The sequence below is a fragment of the Argentina silus genome (genome assembly GCF_951799395.1).
Source record: "Argentina silus genome assembly, chromosome: 14".
NCBI lineage: Eukaryota > Metazoa > Chordata > Actinopteri > Argentiniformes > Argentinidae > Argentina > Argentina silus.
The window spans coordinates 1,321,676-1,341,299 of record NC_139668.1 but is presented as its reverse complement, the minus strand read 5'-3'; the positions used below and the strand labels follow the sequence as shown (position 1 = coordinate 1,341,299).

Genomic DNA, 19,624 nt, shown 5'->3' with positions numbered 1-19,624 from the left:
TGATATGAGAGTCAGAACATGTTCATCAAGACAGGGGCACCTGGCTAAAAATTATTGCTATGCACATGGTTTTGGCATCTAATTCACTATTGCCTCTATGGCAGTTCTCAGAGTAAAACCTTTTTTCAATGTGATATGCTTGTCTGTGAGGTAAAAAACAAGGACTTTTTCTTTTTCTTTAAAAACAGCACTGGAAAGGTATTCCGTATGAGTTATGTTATATTTGTTATCAGGAATTGATCAGCCACAGCTAATCAGGGCTTCTATTTTTTATTTGTTTCATGTCTAGATCCAATGGAACGTTGCCAATGACTGAATACCATATTCAGTGGCATGAAAGAGTAGTGCGACAGGGGGAAGCACCATCATGGCTGCCCACCGGATCAGAGTGACCAACAGTAACTATGTTCTACCTCGCTGCAAATCTGAGGGAACGCTCATCGACCTGGGTGAGGGGGTCTCCGAGGCCAGTCTCACAGATGTCAAAGGTCAGTGTCCCAACAAGCTATTGTACCATTTTAAGATCTCTGTTTAACGTGAATATACTTTGGAGAGGTGGTCACACTTTCCATTAAGCTGCTGCTATAACTGTGTAGTAACCCTGCAATTACATAAGTAACAATATTACATTAATTACATGCTGTTAAAATGCATTGTCAATTTACAAAGGTAATACCGTTTTGTTGCCAGACAAGTAGTACTTATTACTGTTTTACTGTTATTACTCAGGTATAGGGGGAAACAAAGTGTTGTAAAGTCTGTAAAGTGTTACTGAAGGGATTTATTTGAACACAATATGTCTGAAAAATGTTTTCATGTTTGTATATACTCTGACATGTCTTATCTGGTTATGTTTTTCAGTGTCTTCTCCCAGTGCCTTGAGGTTGGACACCACAGCCTCCTTTGGAACTGCCTGGGAAGTAGTTGCCATAAAGGATTACTGCCCTTCTAGCTTTACGACACTAACATTTTCCAAAGGTGACCGTCTCTATGTGCTGGACACATCAGGGGGAGAGTGGTGGTACGCCCACAACAACACAGAGATGGGCTACATCCCTTCAGCCTATGTTCAGCCAATCAACTACAGGAACTCCTCACTCAGTGACAGTGGGATGATAGACCATGCAGGGGAGTGTACTGAGGAAGGGGCTGATGAGCTGGACCTCCTGGGGGAGTGGCCTACTCTGCCTTATACATGTAACAGCAATCCCTTCTCCAACCACACCTCCACTAACCCCTTCATCAGTGGTGCTCTACAAGGCACACTGGACCAGAACTGTATTGAGAAGGGAGTCGTACAGAACTCCACAGATCTTCTTCTCTTCGACACGCTGGTGTTCCCCTCTGCCCCTCCCTCCACCTCCAGCACTACCATCACCAATGGTTTCAGTAGCTGCAACATCTCCGACATGACCCCCACCAGCCCCAACCAGGTCGTTTTACAGGCACTCTGCAGAGACAACCCATTCTTCAGGAGCAAACGATCCTACAGTTTATCAGAGCTGTCCATCCTACAGGCCCAGTCCAATACTCCGCTTCCTTCCTCTGGGTTCTTCTCTGGCCTAAAAGCCCCTGCACCGGAGCAGTTTCAGAGCAGGGAGGACTTCAGGACTGCGTGGCTAAACCATCGTAAGTTGGCCAGATCATGCCATGACCTCGACTCTCTGGGGCAGAGCCCCGGCTGGGGCCAGACACAGCCAGTAGAAACCAATATTGTGTGTAAGCTGGACAGCAGTGGTGGGGCTGTCCAGCTGCCTGATACCAACATAAGTGTTCATATCCCCCAGGGCCACGTGGCTGCAGGTGACAATCAGCAGATCTCTATGAAGGCCTTACTGGACCCTCCTCTGGAGCTCAACAATGACAGGTGCTCCACTGTGAGCCCCGTGGTAGAGATCAAGCTGAGCAACATGGAGACGAAGTCCTTCATCACGCTGCAGTTGAACATGTCCGTGGTGGTGAAGAGAGAGAGCAGTCAGATTGCAAAGGTGCACTGTGTCAGAAGTGATTTCAAGGAAGGCCCCTACACTCTCATCCCATATGCTTATCTATACAAGGACACAGTCCAGGTCCAGCTAGATCATTTAGAGCCATGTATGTACGTGGCTGTTGTCGTGCAAGCCCAGCACATCAGCATCAATACAACAGTATGGGACCACATGGTGAAGAAAGTCACCTTGGGAGTCTACGGGCCCAAACACATCCATCCCTCCTTCAAGACTGTAGTGGCCATGTTTGGGCATGACTGTGCCCCAAAGACTCTATTGGTGAGTGAGGTGGGGAAGAAGGCCCACTCAACCCCTCCGGTGGCCCTCCAGTTGTGGGGGAAACATCAGTTTGTTCTGGGCTACCCTCAGGACCTGCAGGTTGGCTTGTACTCCAACATGACTAACTATCAGATCAAGGCTGAAGACACAGCCAGGGTTGTCCGGGGTTTCCAGGTCAAACTGGGGAAGGTCAGCAGGCTGATTTATATGATCACATCACACAATGAAGAGGACATCTCTGACTTCACTCTCCGGGTCCAGGTCAAAGATGTTCTGGATTGCATCCTGGCCCAGTTCTGTGTGCAAACTCCACAACCCCCTCCGAAAACTACAGCGAAGATGTCTGGCCAGAGGAAGTTTCTGAAAAAGAAAGAGGTTAATAAGATTATCCTGTCTCCGCTGGCCATCACTTCCAAATACCCTCAGTTTCAGGAACGGTGTATCATCAACCTGAAGTTTGGGAAGTTGCTCAAAACGGTGATCCGGCCAACCAAGAGCCAGTACCTGCTGGAATACAAGAAGGGAGATGTAATTGCCTTGCTGAGTGAGGAGAAAATCAAACTAAGAGGACAACTGTGGACCAAAGAGTGGTATATTGGATATTATCAGGGAAGGACTGGTCTTGTTCATGCAAAGAATGTTCTGGTTTTGGGAAAAGTGAAGCCTATTTACTTTTGTGGGCCGGACCTCACTACTACCATGCTACTGGAGCAGATCTTAAAGCCTTGCAAATTTCTCACGTACATTTACGCCTCTGTGAGGACTGTACTGATGGAGAATGTGGGGAACTGGAGGGCCTTTGCAGATGCCCTTGGATATGGTAACCTGCCTTTGACTTATTTCTGTCGGAGTGAATTGGACAATGAGCCTGAGAGGGTTGCATCAGTACTGGAGACGCTGAAAGAGGAGTGCAATAACATAGATAACAAGGAGAGGAAGTCATTCCAGAAGGAACTCATGACTGTAAGTCAGTGTGTGTGTGTGTGTGTGTGTGTGTGAGTGTGTGTGTGTGTGTGTGTGTGTGTGTGTGTGCGTGTGTTTGTGTTTATATCCTTCCCATCTCTCTCTCTCTCTCTCTATCTCTCTATCTCTCGCTATATATATATATATATATATATATATATATATATATATATATACAGTGGGGGAAATAATTATTTGATCCCCTGCTTATTTTGTTAGTTTGCCTGATTACAAAGAAATGAGCGGTCTATAATTTTTATGGTACTTTTATTTTAACAAATAGACACAGAATATCAAAAAAAAAAAAAAAAAAAAACATATTATATAAAGTTATAAATTAATTTGCATTTGATCGAAGGAAATAAGTATTTGATCCCCAAGCAAAACATGACTTAGTACTTGGTGGAGAAACCCTTGTTGGCAAGCACAGAAGTCAGACGTTTCTTGTAGTTGGTCACCAGGTTTGCACACATCTCAGGAGGGATTTTGGTCCACTCCTCTTTACAGATCCTCTCCAAATCCTGAAGGTTTCAAGGCTTTTGCTTGGCAACTCGAAGCTTCAGCTCCCTCCACAAATTTTCTATAGGATTAAGGTCTGGAGACTAGCTAGGCCACTCCATGACCTTAGTGTGCTTCTTCTTGAGCCACTCCTTTGTTGCCTTGGCTGTATGTTTTGGGTCATTGTCATGCTGGAAGACCCATCCACGACCCATCCTCAGTGCTTTGGGTGAGGGAAGGAGGGAAGGAGGTCCAAGATGTTACGGTACATGGCCCCGTCCATTGGCCCCTCAATGCAGTGAAGTCGTCCTGTACCCTTAGCAGAGAAACAACCCCAAAGCATAATGTTTCCACCTCTGTGTTTGACGGTGGGTATGGTGTTCTTGGGATTGTAGCATTCAGCATTTCTCTCCCTCCAAACACGAAGAGTTGAATTTATGCCAAAGAGTTCAATTTTGGTCTCATCTGACCACATCACCTTCTCCCAAGTCTTCTCTGAATCATTTAGGTGTTCATTGGCAAACTTCAGATGGGCCTGTACATGTGCCTTCTTGAGCAGGGGGACCTTGCGGGCACTGCAGGATTTCAATCCGTTACGGTGTAGTGTGTTACCAATGGTTTTCTTGGTGACTGTGGTCCCAGCTGCCTTGAGATCATTACCAAGCTCCTCCCGTGTAGTTCTGGGCTGATCCCTCACCCTTTTCATGATCATCCTTACCCCACGAGGCAAGATCTTGCATGGAGCTCCAGGCCGAGGGCGATTGATGGTTATTTTGTATTTCTTCCATTTTCTAATAATTGCACCAACAGTTGTCTCCTTCTCACCAAGCTTCTTGCTGATGGTCTTGTAGCCCATTCCAGCCTTGTGCAGGTCTACAACGCTTACCCTGATGTCCTTTGAATGTTCTTTGGTCTTGCCCATGGTGGTGGAGAGGTTGGAATGGAAGAGATTGATTCTATTGACAGGTGTCTTTTATACCCATAACAAGCAGAGATTAGGAGTACTTTTCCTAAAGTGACAGGACTAATCTGTGTGCCTCATGGGCATATAACCGGTCTGTATGAGCCAGAATTCTTGCTGGTTTGTAGGGGATCAAATACTTATTTCCTTCGATCAAATGCAAATGAATTTATAACTTTATATAATGTGTTTTTTCTGGACTTCTTTGTTGATATTCTGTCTCTATTTGTTCAACTAAAAGTACCATAAAAATGATAGACCGCTCATTTCTTTGTAATCGGGCAAACTAACAAAATCAGCAGGGGATCAAATAATTATTTCCCCCACTGTATATGTATAGTAACCACATCCAGATGTTAAGGTGGTGTGTTCCCATTCTGTCAAAGGCAATGAGGCTGAGATGTGTGGTGAATAAGGGGTGATGTGGTTGTGTACTCATGTTCAGTCACATGTGCAGTAAACAGCTTGTCTTAAAGTCTGAGGAGGTTTTTTGTAGGAATTAGAGTCCCATTGCCCCCACAGCGTGTGTGTGTGTTTGTGAGAGAGAATGTGAAACATAAACAGATGACATACTGTATATGGCCAATATCATAAGATTTTCCTGACAGTGGAACTGTTGTGACAGTGTGCCTCCAGCTCCCTGTCTAGTAATCCTTCTCTTGAAGTCAGAAGAAGTGCAAAGTCATTTCAGTTTACCCTGAATTGCCACAGGTCAAGAGGCAACAGTTGTTTGAATTTGGTTCCGAAGATAAATTGTTTCTGGGAAAGTGCACATTGACCTCCTTTTGTCTCTTATAATCAGTTGGTAATACATTTATTTGGGAATAAAATAAAAACTTCAGAGACTTTTTTTTGCCAATATGCTATTATGTAGTATTCATTCACATTAAAGAGTAGTAAATAGTATATACATTCATTGCAACTGTTCCTTGCAACAAGGAAGGTAGACACATCGAGATACTATAATGTAGACAAGGGGATGTCAATGGATTGGTCCTAACCCAAAGCCCCTCTGCCTCTCTTCACATTTTATATATATCATTACATTTTTATATGTATATCATATGTATGGTGGACACACAGGTTTGCTTACTGTACCCACTTGCCTGTGAGAAGATTTAGAAAGACTTATCTTTCTAAAAAGATATCTTATCTTTTCACTCTGGCCAGTTCTGATAGCCCTCAGGGTGGGTTGTTATTGCTGATCCTCTGAGCAGGTCTGGACACAGCATTATACATTCAATGTCACAGGAATAGTTGCCATTTTGATCCATGGATCCTGACACATCTTAATTGTTAAAGCAGAACCTCTCTTGATTAATCTCTTGAGGACCACTCCAATGCAGTGACGGAGAGGTAGGGACATACAGTATGAAGGAATTTAGAAAGTCCCCACTGCTCTGACGATGTTTCGGGAGTTGTTTTTTTTCAGGTCATTCGCCTCCAAAACAACCACCAGGAGGGATCATTGACCATGATGGATATGTTTACATTGCAAGAGTATTGTACTGTAGCTTGCTGTATTGTTGTTTCAAATGCGCTGCGTTTTGTACTGTATCATAGCCTCGGTAGGCTAAAAAGTTTGGTCTAGCTTTTTTTAGATTAGATTAGATTAGATTAGATTCAACTTTATTGTCATTGTGCAGAGTACAAGTACAGAGACAACGAAATGCAGTTAGCGTCTAACCAGAAGTGCAAAATAGCAGAAAGTGCAATGAACAGTATTTACAGGTAGTGCATATATGATCAGTAGTAGTGCAGTATGATATAGTATAATATAAGCAGTATAATATAGCAGTGCAGTATAGCAGTATGTGAGTAGCAGTAGCATTATAGCAGAATAAATAGTTACAGTATGAGCAGTGTAGCAGCATATGAGCTGTATGGGTAATGCAGTCTAGCAGTATATATGTATTAACAGTAACATGAGGTAGATGCAGAATAAATATAAATATGGAATGCCGTATAAACAGTATAAACAAGTATGTACAGTATGTGCAGTAGTATTAAAGAAAATATAGGATATGTGCATTATGTGCATTATGAACAGTATGAACAGTATGAACAGTATGAACAGGTATGTACAGAAGAGCAGTGGTATTGAGTAAGAGCAGGGGAGGGGAGTATAGTGCAATAGTGCAATTGTCCGGGTGGGGGGGGGGGGGGGGGGGGGGGGTTGCGGGGGTAGTAGGTTGTCAGGTAGATGTAGTGTTCAAGTTCAGCAGGGTGACAGCCGCAGGGAAGAAGCTGCCTCTGAACCTACTGGTTCGGGTGCGGAGAGACCTGTAGCGCCTCCCGGAGGGGAGTGGGGTGAAAAGTCTGTGGTTGGGGTGAGAGATGTCCTTGACGATGCTGCGTGCCTTACGCAAGCATCGTTTGCCCTGGACAGCCTCGATGGAGGGGAGTGAGGAACAGCTTTATACAGTAGCTTAACTTTAAGGTGGTGATAAGAGCTGTGAAGGATGTTTGCGCTGCGTTTTGAGCCAATTAGCCTCAGTAGGCAAAAAAAGTTTTGGTCTAGTGTTACTACACTAGCTTGTATAATTTAATTTGGATATCCGACGAATGTCTTCAGCCCAAGACACCGGCAGTCGCCACTGACAGGTTTGTGTGGTGATTTTTTATTATTATTTACAGTCTCATTCACATGTTTTCAATTACTGCTGACAAGTAAAATTTTCCCGATTCGTGCATACGTTGTATTGGACAGGTGATGTGTGTAAAATACTTTTTTGAAGGTTGTACTCATCATAATAATATAGCCTTTCGCAATCGCTTGCTTGATGGTTTCAGATTAACAATCAAAGCAGAACAGTTGAGGTATAACTACAATGGGAGGGGGAGGGAGAAGGGACTCGCTCACACAGTCACGATCAAGCAAGAGAGCGGGAAAGAGAGGGGGATACAGCAGAGCGAGTCCAAAACCAGGGGTGCGTTTTTTTGTATGACGGTGCGCTACTTCCAAATAGGCATTAGCATTATGATAAATAATGTGTGAACAAAATGAGATAACATTACATTATTTTCTTTGTTCTATGGTTGAACGAAAATCAAGATTTAGCCACTGATAGTTGTTCTCTATGACAACTGTGTAGCAAACAGACTGTCAACAAATCTCACTTTTGGCGCATTTCTATTCACAGACTAAAACCTAAAATCCAGAGTAACTGGAGCGAGATGTCCCCGAGCCAGCCAGTAGTTGAACGTTTACAGTGATATACGTTATGGTTGATGGGGGAGGGTAATCTTTTTCTCGATCGTTTCCGATTAACAAACAAAGGCGTGAGAATTTATCTAGCACGCTCCCCCCTTTCAAACGATCCACCAAAAAGTGATATACAAAATAAATGCATTATTGTCGAACTGAAACCCAAAATCCTTACTCGTGTCTCGCATGAAAATTCGTTCATTATTACTCACGCTTATTCATGTCTGACTGCACAAAACATTTCCCCCGATTCTCTGCGCATATGAACATAGTGTAAGGCCCGTTAGCAGCTCCGCCAAGTGAGTTAACTCTCTTGGTGTTGTGGCTAGCGCGGCCGGTTTGTAAGCGGAAGGTTGCGAGTTCGATACCCGCTTAAGGCAAGCTACTCTGCCCCGCCGTTCGTTACAATATTTATGTCCATGTAGCTGAAATGCGCGGAATCAACTGAGAAACATTATATCCTATGAGTTAATTAATATGCAATTTCGCGGACACACTGCCACATATATTCCATTTCTGACATCATTTTATGAAGTGTCCATGAAGACATTAATTATTTCTAAATTAAGGTTCATCCAAAGACATCATCACCCCCCTCACGAAATATAATTGCACTAAAACATTTCCACCGCTTCTCTGCGCTGTGAGAGAATGCTTGATGAAAGTATGAGAGTAGATAGGACTTGGTCCCATTGGTTGGACCTTGTTAAAATAACCTGATATTTAAACCATTTCCACTCTTCATCTCTGCAATTCATGAGCTGCTATAATAAACTTGATTTTGCCAATCTATCTGGCAAGCCATTATTTTTGTCATAGCCTCGGTAGGCTAAAAAGGTTGGTCTAGCTTGTATACAGTAGTTTGACTTTATCTTCCATTTTGCCTGTGGTGTGTGTGGGTGGTGTGTGTGTGTGTGTGTGTGGGGGGGGGGGGGGGGGGTGGTACTGATTATAGCTAACCCATATTGCATGAGTCGTTGTATTATTCCTTCAAGAAATAGACTTCCTAGAGTACGTCTCTTCCCCCAAGTATTTGAACAGAGTGGGAGTGATAAATGCGCAGCGCATGACAAATCTATGCAACGCTTATCAGAGCTGTTTATAGGACTTGTCATGAACCGATCATTTCATGCTTTTCACTCACACTAACCACCACATTATTCTCCTGTCAAAAGTAATCAGATTTGCTTGTTTAACAATATTTTCCTGTCCTTGATACTGTATATGTTGGCTTCAAAACATGGTGTTACAGTAACACTGCTCTAACGAAGGTATATCTTCTCATGTGAGATCATCCTCCTTTCGCGATTACAATTCACAATTTATCACATTTATGTGTGAGCTCATTAGTGATCAAAATAATTGACTAAAACACTTTCCAGAAAATTCTAATAATCTGATGATGGTTATTGTTTGTGTGCGCTGTGAAATGCGCGCTGACAAACGTAAACAAACATGGATGTTTGCAAGTGCAAGACGCATATCCCAATCTTTAACAGCTCGTTACCACCTTGTGGTGGCTTTTGGCAACACTTCACACCGTGAAATTTCTGCAGCGGGTGAAAGGTTAGAGTGGTGGGAAATGGCTGTAAGAATAGTTTATTTGCTACTGGATTTTGGTTTGGGTTCTGGTATTTTTTTTGCCTCTTCAGGTGGTGCAATTTCTGATTGTGTGTGTTATGGCCTTTTTAGAACTGTTGTTTTTGGACATTTTTATTCTTACACATGTGACGACACAACAATGAATGGTAGTTTCTGTGACTTTGGTCTTTCCTCTATTTTAGTAAATGCTTGATGAGCATTGCATCCAGAGTAATTATTCAGATATAGACAAAAATTCCTAGTGAATCAAATAGTTTGTGCAAGACGTAAGAGACACATATGGCTCCAATTTGTTTTCTGTTCCTGTTGATGTGAGTCTGTCACACTGTCTGACAGGTGTTGCCATTTGAATGTGAGGAGATAGGCAAGGGAGCAGGCAGGGGGGTTAGGAGACCAATGTAACAGTCACTGCAAGAATTTTCAACTTGATGGATCACTCTGCTCTGCCAGCAGACAAATGAAAAGCCACCCCCTACTTGTCAGTGAAATAGTGCCCAATGGCTAAGCAGAAAGACAGAAACATTTTCAGATGAGATGTAAGACATTATGTAAGCGGAAGTATACTGTTTCTTTCCTAGCCATGAATATCACATAAAGATCTATATGGTTATCGATAGGATTCACATTTTGGCAGTGGTGGGCCACAGAATCTCAAGATCTTGTCATATATTCCATTTATTCCCAGAGAATTACCTACTCACATTTTGATAAATAGATATGACAATGCTTTTAGTCACCACTACTATATTATGCGCATAACTCAGAATGATCTCCACTGTTCAACCACTGGTCTTTTCTCTACCAAACAATAGAAGAGGAGTTTTACAAACTGCTGATGCAGAAACTTTTTCTCCCCTATAAAATCTCAATGACTTTAATGAGGAGGTTGAGTCCTTGTTAACAATGTTCTCTCCTCTCCTGTCTCCCCTGTGGTTTCAGGGACAGGTCTGTGCTCTGTGTTTAAATGTGGGGGAGGAGCAGGCTCATTTGGACTAAGCTGGAGCGATAACTGTTCTGAGAGCTCACAGGCACAGGGTCAATTTGAGCTGTCAGACACATCTGTCAGGGCATCCCTGGTGGATGTGTGGATATTGTCAGAGAGATTGAGGAGCCTCCACATCACTTTTACAGAGATGTCACAAGCTGCATCATTTCCAACCTGCCTCCATCCGCATTCATGTGTTACTCTGTAATTGGAGTGAGACTGCTATCATGTCTAAAGATTCACCTCAGAAAACCTCTCAGACTTGAGCTATTTCATCAGGTGACTTAGATTGAGACTAGTTGTGATGGTCTTTGAAAATTGGATTGCTATACATTCCATTCTGCACTGTGATACAAGGAAAGGAGATCACTCACTGAAATGTGTTCGAGGTCATTCAGTGCCTACTGTACAATGAAATTGCATTACTAGTTATAGCTTTTATATCTATAGGTGAATACAGTTTTGCATGAACTCCATCATGACTGTCCCCAAAATTACAAATCTGAGTGAACTCCTTTTATGACATATGTTAAGTAGAGGGAACTGAAAAGGCAGTGACTCAGCTTCCTACAGGTTGTATGTGAGGTGGTAACTTCACTAGTGGGCCCTGGCCTACCCTGCCCTGCCAGCATGGTGTGAGTGAGACAGTACTGTGGCTGGGCTGTTGGTCAGTCTGACTTTGCTCAGTTGTCATTGCTGGCCGATGGTTGAGAGCTGGCCTGGCCAGATGGGTGGTGGACAGTGCTGCTCTATATTTAGTCATTTTGACAGAAATGTGAAGCTTGATTCAGCAGTCAGAGCTCATTAAAACAGTCCCATTCAGACCAGGTGGCCGAGGCAATAGGAGCAGCGCTGGGATGCTTTGAAGACACATGAGCAAGCTCCATATGTCTTGTTTTCTGGAAACAAGTGGCTACTATCTTCTATGTACAGTATTTACATGCATTATGGTCTAAGACAGTAAACATTTGATCCCAAATTAATTAGATTTATATACTAAGATATATTGTATACTGTAGGATTGCTGAATGTTTATCTACTGTAAATTGAATCCAATTGTTTCTGTATTATGTGGCCTGCTTATGCTGCCTGTTTCAGCAGTTCCTGTCAAGCTGCACTCTAAAACGGACCACCTTGGATTCCCCCATTAACGGATGTCATAACTTTCTTGTTAGATACAGTAGGGGTTTAATAGGTACAGGCCGATATTTCAGCGGGGTACGTCTAAGTCCCGTTGCTGCAGAAATTTCACGGTGGTGACAAGAGCTGTGAAGGATGGGATATGCGTCTTGCACTTGCAAACATCCATGTTTGTTTACATTTGTCAGCGCGCATTTCACAGCGCGCACAGACAATAACCACCATCAGATTATTTTCGTCTTCTGGAAAGTGTTTTATTCAATTATTTTGATCACTAATGAGCTCACATGTCGTGATAAATTGTGAATTGTAATCGCTACATCGCGAACGGAGGATGATCTCACATGAGATGAGATACCTTCATCAGCCAAATGGAGCAATTTTACTGTAACACCATGTTTTGAAGCTAATATACCCTATCAAGGACAGGAAAATATGTGAGGGGGCTACAGTGAGGGGGGTGCTGCCTAAAATGTTGCGAGGGAGGTGTAGGGGGGCTGTGTTGCATATCACATGTTAAACAAGCAATTCTGGTGACGTTTGATGGGAGAATAACATAGTGGTTAGTGTGAGTGAAAAACATGATCGGATCTCAGGTTAGGGTTAGGGTTAGACAGCTCTGATAAGAGTTGCATATATTTGTCAGTATGTCAGTCCTAACTCATCGTATCATGCGCTGCAATCTACAGTAGCAGGCGCCTACTGTATGTCACCACGCACCATCTTGTATTTTGGCTATTTGTCCCGATTCCGCCACCCCACAGCGTGCTCACAAAGCAAAGAGTGTTAACACTAACCCTAACATTAACACTAACATTAACACGTACTCACCCCCCTCTGCTCAAATACTTGGGAAAGGGACCTACTGTAGTAAGTCTATTTCGCGGGAAAGAATAATACCACAAGTCATGCAGTATGTGGGCCGGTCGATCTGTCGGCGATCCCCCGTTTTAACAAATAGACACAGAATATCAACAAAAAAAGTCCAGAAAAACATATTATATAAAGTTATAAATTAATTTGCATTTGATCGAAGGAAATAAGTATTTGATCCCCAAGCAAAACATGACTTAGTACTTGGTGGAGAAACCCTTGTTGGCAAGCACAGAAGTCAGACGTTTCTTGTAGTTGGTCACCAGGTTTGCACACATCTCAGGAGGGATTTTGGTCCACTCCTCTTTACAGATCCTCTCCAAATCCTGAAGGTTTCCAGGCTTTTGCTTGGCAACTCGAAGCTTCAGCTCCCTCCACAAATTTTCTATAGGATTAAGGTCTGGAGACTAGCTAGGCCACTCCCTGACCTTAGTGTGCTTATTTTTGAGCCACTCCTTTGTTGCCTTGGCCGTATGTTTTGGGTCATTGTCATGCTGGAAGACCCATCCACAACCCATCCTCAGTGCTCTGGCTGAGGGAAGGAGGTTCTCGTCCAAGATCTTACGGTACATGGCCCCGTCCATTGGCCCCCCCCCGAAGTCGTCCTGTACCCTTAGCAGAGAAACAACCCCAAAGCATAATGTTTCCACCTCTGTGTTTGACGGTGGGGATGGTGTTCTTGGGATTGTAGCATTCAGCATTTCTCTCCCTCCAAACACGAAGAGTCGAATTTATGCCAAAGAGTTCAATTTTGGTCTCATCTGACCACATCACCTTCTCCCAAGCCTTCTCTGAATCATTTAAGTGTTCATTGGCAAACTTCAGATGGGCCTGTACATGTGCCTTCTTGAGCAGGGGGACCTTGCGGGCACTGCAGGATTTCAATCCGTTACGGTGTAGTGTGTTACCAATGGTGTTCTTGATGACTGTGGTCCCAGCTGCCTTGAGATCATTACCAAGCTCCTCCCGTGTAGTTCTGGGCTGATCCCTCACCCTTCTCATGATCATCCTTACCCCACGAGGCGAGATCTTGCATGGAGCTCCAGGCCGAGGGCGATTGATGGTTATTTTGTATTTCTTCCATTTTCTAATAATTGCACCAACAGTTGTCTCCTTCTCACCAAGCTTCTTGCTGATGGTCTTGTAGCCCATTCCAGCCTTGTGCAGGTCTACAACTCTTACCCTGATGTCCTTTGAATGTTCTTTGGTCTTGCCCATGGTGGTGGAGAGGTTGGAATGGAAGAGATTGATTCTATTGACAGGTGTCTTTTATACCCATAACAAGCAGAGATTAGGAGTACTTTTCCTAAAGTGACAGGACTGAATGAATTTATAACTTTATATAATGTATTTTTTCTGGACTTCTTTGTTGATATTCTGTCTCTATTTGTTCAAATAAAAGTACTGTAACGACCCTAAGCGTGAGGCCACGCTCTCCCGAACGGAGGGGATAGTGTAACGACCCTGTGTAAGGCCCGTTAGCAGCTCCGCCAAGTGAGTTAACTCTCTTGGTGTTGTGGCTAGCGCGGCCGGTTTGTAAGCGGAAGGTTGCGAGTTCGATACCCGCTTAAGGCAAGCTGCTCTGCCCCGCTGTTCGCTACAGTACCATAAAAATTATAGACCGCTCATTTCTTTGTAATCGGGCAAACTAACAAAATCAGCAGGGGATCAAATAATTATTTCCCCCACTGTATGATATGCAACACATCCCCCCCTTCACCCTCTCGCAACATTTTAGGCTGTAGTCCCCTCACATAAATTCGTCGGATATTCAATACAGGCAAATTTGAAGATAAAGTCAAACTACTGTATGCAAGCTAGACCAACCTTTTTAGCCTACCGAGGCTATGACAAAGAGAATGATTTGCCTTATCAGACAGATTGGCAAAATCAAGTTTATTATGGCAGCTCATGAATTGCAGAGATGAAGAGTGGAAATGGTTTAAATATCAGGTTATTTGAACAAGGACCAAGCAATGGGACCAACTCCTATCTACTCTCATACCGTCATCAAGCATTCTCTCCCAGCGCAGAGAAGCGGAGGAAATGTTTCGCGCAGTCTGACGTGAATAAGCGTGAGTCGGTTTTTTCATACAAGACAGGGGTAAGGATTTTGGGTTTCAGTGGGATAATAATGCATTTATTTTGTTTATTTATTTAGCACTTTTTGGTGGATCGTTTGAAGGGGGAGAGCGTGCTGGATAAATTGTCACGCCTTTGTTTGTTAATCGACAAGGTCAAAGAAAAGATTAAAAAAAGATTACCCTCCCCCATCAACCATACAGTATATCACTGTAAACGTTCAACTCCTGGCTGGCTCGGAAACATTTCGCTCCAATCAAGTTTCAAGTTTCAAGTTTATTGTTACGTTCCATACACAAGTCCAAGGAGTAAAATTCTTAGGCTTGGTTCCATGACAATGCAGCATACAAAATACAACTAATACAAATAAGCAGTAGTGCAATGAAAAGGGTCAAGACAATAAGTGACATAAGTACGAAACATAAGTACAAGACAAGTGAGACATGTTGGAGACACATAAGACAATATTGCAGTATAAATACATAGTAAAAATAAAAAAGTAAAGTGGGTCAGTGGAATGTCATTATTATTGCACTGTGCCGTTGGTGTAAGAGGTGGTTGTTAAAGTGAGTGTGTGCTAGTAAAGTCCATTATGTGGGTGTGTTAGGGGTAAAGTCATAAGTCTGGAATGGGCTTGTTCACGAGCCTGATGGCCTGGGGGAAGTAGCTATCGGTGAGCCTCTGAGTCTTGGCCCTGAAGCTCCGGAGGAGGCTCCGTCTTTTGGTCGGCATCAGTTCAAACAGGCTGTGGTTGGGGTGGCTGGGGTCCCTGATGATCCTCCGGGCTTTGCTGACACATCGTTTGTTGTATATAGTCACACTGGATTTTAGGTTTTAGTCTGTAAATAGAAATGTGACATAAAAGTGAGATTTGTTGACACAGGTCTGTTTGCTACAGTTGTCATAGAGAACAACTACCAGTCGGATAAATCTAGATCTTCGTTAAAACATGAAACAAATAAAGTAATGTAATGTAATCTTGTTTTGTTCACACATTATTTATCATAAATATTCGCCTATTTGGGAGTAGCGCACTGGCATACAAAAAAAACGCACCCCTGGTTTTGGACACATTCTGCTGCTCTCTCTCCCGCTCTCTTGCTTGATCGTGTCTGTGTGAGCGAGTCCTCTCTCCCTCCCCCTCCCATTGTAAGTATGAAACCATCAAGCAAGATTGTGAAAGGCTATCTTATTATGATGAGTACAACCTTCAAATCACGTGTGTCGAATACAGTGTATGCATGATTCAGAAAAAATGTTTGTCAGCAGTATTTGAAAACATGTGACTAAATAAAATATCATCACATAAACCTGTCAGTGGTTTGTTTATTGATACAAGTGGCTGATTCGTCGGATATCCAATACAGGCAAAATTGAAGATAAAGATATACAAGCTAGACCAAACTTTTTTAGCCAACCAAGGCTATATGCCTCAAAACGCAGCGCACAGTGCATACACATATGGCGCAACAAGCATTCTCTTTTCCACCATCCTTCACAGCTCTTATCACCACCTTAAAGTTAAGCGACTGAATACAAGCTAGACCAAACCTTTTAGCCTACTGAGGCTATGACACTATACAAAACGCAGCGCGTTTGAAACAACTCATACAGCAAGCTACAGTACTATACTCTTGCAATGTAAACATATCCATCATGCTCAACGATGCCTCCTGGCATGGTTGTTTTACAAGGGAAATGACCTGGAAAAAAAACTCACGGGTGCCGACACGGGATGTTGTGGGACTCCGCGACATCGTCACACCAGTGGGGACTTTCTAAACTTCAACCTACTGTAGAGCAGCGTTATGGAGGATGGAGAAAAGTTAAAGTCCATGTCGACAGTTATCTACAGTATTGTGGCGATAGTGAGAAGCAGAGGCCTAATAGCTTTTAGTGAGTTTATTGTAATTTATACAACAGTACACAAAAGACTTAACTTAATCAACAAAACTAATATTGGGCCACTAAAACCAACAACACTCTAGTCTACGGTTTTGCCCCGAACATTCACACTGCAAGGCGTGATGGGAACACAGCAGCAGCCAATAGCAGTAGCCTAAACAAAAGAACAACAATAGCTCCGCCCCTCGCCGGCGCTACAGTATGTAACACACACAAGCTTGCCGCCTTGCAGGCAGAGTAATTGGCCATCTTTACTGGTTCAGATTTGAAAGCTATCTTTAAAATCATGGATTATGGAGTTATTTGTAATGTTTTAGTTGTACTCCTCATCTCCTTGTTGCTCTCCTGGGTTTTGTACAGCACTGTGTACTGTGTAGAGCAGTCATAATAGCCCAGCCTTTGAGATGCTGAACCAATTGTTCTCCTGTAGTGTTTCTTGTGGAGACAGGGGATTGCAGGGTTATTTGTTCTGATACCTGTGGGTATGGTAAGGCCTGTAGTGGCCTTCTGAAATGAAGCAATAAGCACCCTCACACACTGCTGCAGACATTGGATTCTTTTCTTTTAACCTATGTTGTATTCATTACTAGTGCCTTTAACCTGTTGCAATGTTTAAAAGTTTAAGATGTTCAGTGTTTACATAATATATAGTCTTGAAAAACACTAGATTTCATATTTTTAAGATAGTGTATTAATTGGTATTTTCAGTAACTATTTGGGTGTAATGTGTGCGTGCGTGCGTGTGTGTGTGTGTTAATGCTGTGTTTGTGTGGCTGTGTTGCTCTGTCAGGCCATGTTAAAGATGGACTGCCAGGGGCTGGTGGCCAAACTTGTCATGGACTTTGTGCTGCTGACCACAGCTGTGGAGGTGGCCGCTCGCTGGAGGGAGCTGGCAGAGAAACTGGCCAGGGTGTCCAAGCAGCAGATGGAGGCCTACGAGGCACCACACAGGGACAAGAGCGGGGTGGTGGACAGTGAGGTACACCTATGATCACATTACCATGACCAGAGGTTCATTTGCTTTAGCTGTCACTGGCTCTGACCTGCACTCAAAAGGAAGTGGGCCAGTCAGATTTTTCAATCATTCTTTCTCTCTTATGTTTTCACTAACCTATCCCCTTCTCTGTTGATCCTGTGGCAGTCTATGTGGAAGCCAGCGTATGACTTCCTGCTGACTTGGGCAGCCCAGATCGGGGACAGCTACAGGGACGTGATCCAGGAGCTCCACCTGGGTCTGGACAGAATGAAGAACCCTATCACCAAGCGCTGGAAGCACCTGACCGGCACGCTCATCCTGGTCAACTGCCTGGACACGCTCCGCAGCTCTGCTTTCAGCCCTGCGGCTCAGGGGGACTTTGTCATCTGAAGCCCGACTACAGCAGAACCCCTCCCCTCTCCAGCCATCTGGTTGACCTTGCCTTGTTGACCTTGACCTTCGCAGTTAGACCATGAACTTTGACCACGCTTCCATCCCTTGGGCATTATAACTGTGTGTTAATGTCCTTCTCCGACCCCTTCACTGAGCACAGGCCCGTTACACTCTTTCTGTCCAAATACTCTGCTTGGACTTTTGTTATGTCTGTCAAGCCAGAATATTGACATTGTTTCACAATGATTGGTTCTTCCCTAAATTTCTAAAGGATGTTTTTTTAATCTGTATTTTCTCTTGCTACACACAATATATATTTTACAAAAAGTGGCATAGCAGCATTTTGTAGAGACAAAATCAAAAATGTGTTTCAAATGTTTTTGTAAATGTGAATGTCTATTTACGCAACCACTTGGTATGCCTATTTCTATTTTTGGCAAAACTGTGCTTACAGCAGCTTTCTGACAGTTTGTTTGCTTGCCAAAACAATTATAGGTGATAGCCTAGCCCACAGTGTTCTGAAACAGAATAGTATCAGTTATAAGTATACATAGTGTAGCTCTTGGAATAGTTTCCTCTGCGGCTGAAATAATTATCCAATGTGTCTTTCGATATTAACTGATATTGAGCCTGCAGGACATTGTAAGTCTCAGGAAGAGAATACAGAAATATGAACCCGAACATGGACCGTGTAATGTTGAAGAAAGTATGAAACTACTCCAACACTGTAATGCAGTGTTATGGTTGTGAATACCAAGTTAGTGGTACTGTAACAGAAATAGTAACAGAAAATGATTAAGTTGTGAAACTATATGATGTTTTCACTACTATTGAGTTTAAGAGCTAAATAGTGACACGGTGCAAATCATTTTGTTGTGTATCCAGAAAACATGCTCGAAATATTGTTTAAGGTCAAATGCAGTATTACCAAGTTACAAGGTGGTCTATCTTTATTTTGTTTAACAGGTAGTATTTGAATGAAATATCATTTTGGACTGTGGAATTATGGTACAGTATATTGGAGTGTCTGACATTTACACAGGTGGGCTGCTTTGAAAGACTGATGTTTGATAATGTGTAAAATGTATTTTACAAAAGGGCTCTCAGTCCTTTCACAAGCTCTCATCTGAGGAAGCTCTAGCCTCAATCTTACCTTGCCTCTGCTTTTCTACTCTGTTGTTTTGTTTTGTAAATTTGACATACAGTAGGTTCCTATTTTTACAATTAAAATAAGCAAGTGTCAAACAAGACCATAATATTATCAATACATTCAGTAGTATTCATTTCGAAACCTCATATTTTGTGGTGTTATTGGGAGACCGACAATATCTGTGCGGATACTTAATGCATTATAATGCAGTCGGGTAACTGTTGCATTCTAGTTGTGAATATATTGTGTGCCGCACTGCAGTACTTGAAATTATTTGATTTATTTTGACAACTTTGCTGCGTTTTTGCTTTGGTAAAATGGTATTCTGAAGCTACTATACAAACAAAGCCTTTTCTCTCATTTGTGTGTATTGCAGTTTCAATCATACATATCTGTATTGAGTATATATTTTTTACATTCTTAATATTCATGTAACTGTGTATGTTTTCAGTTTAAGAGCTGTATTTTGTATGTTTTGTGGCTGCAAATGAAATATAATATAAATGGTATATACAGTGCCCTGCCTAAGTAATGGGACAGTGAAACATTTTTTCTTCTTTTGTCTCTTTTAGCTTTTCCTCTTTTGGCTCTTTGGTCCTCATGTTGACAGACACCAGTGGT

At 42.7% G+C, this 19,624-nt stretch overlaps 1 protein-coding gene across 1 annotated transcript; it reads left to right on the top strand.

Annotated features, from left to right (window-relative positions):
* Positions 1 to 367: 367 nt before the first annotated feature.
* Positions 368 to 17,850, top strand: LOC310815438 (SH3 domain-binding protein 4-A-like; the record flags this gene model as incomplete). Its single annotated transcript, XM_083685203.1, has 4 exons — positions 368 to 488; positions 862 to 3,230; positions 17,275 to 17,463; positions 17,626 to 17,850. 4 exons carry the CDS (start codon positions 368 to 370, stop codon positions 17,848 to 17,850), a joined length of 2,904 nt encoding a protein of 967 aa, XP_083541329.1.
* Between the last annotated feature and the right edge of the window lie 1,774 nt (positions 17,851 to 19,624).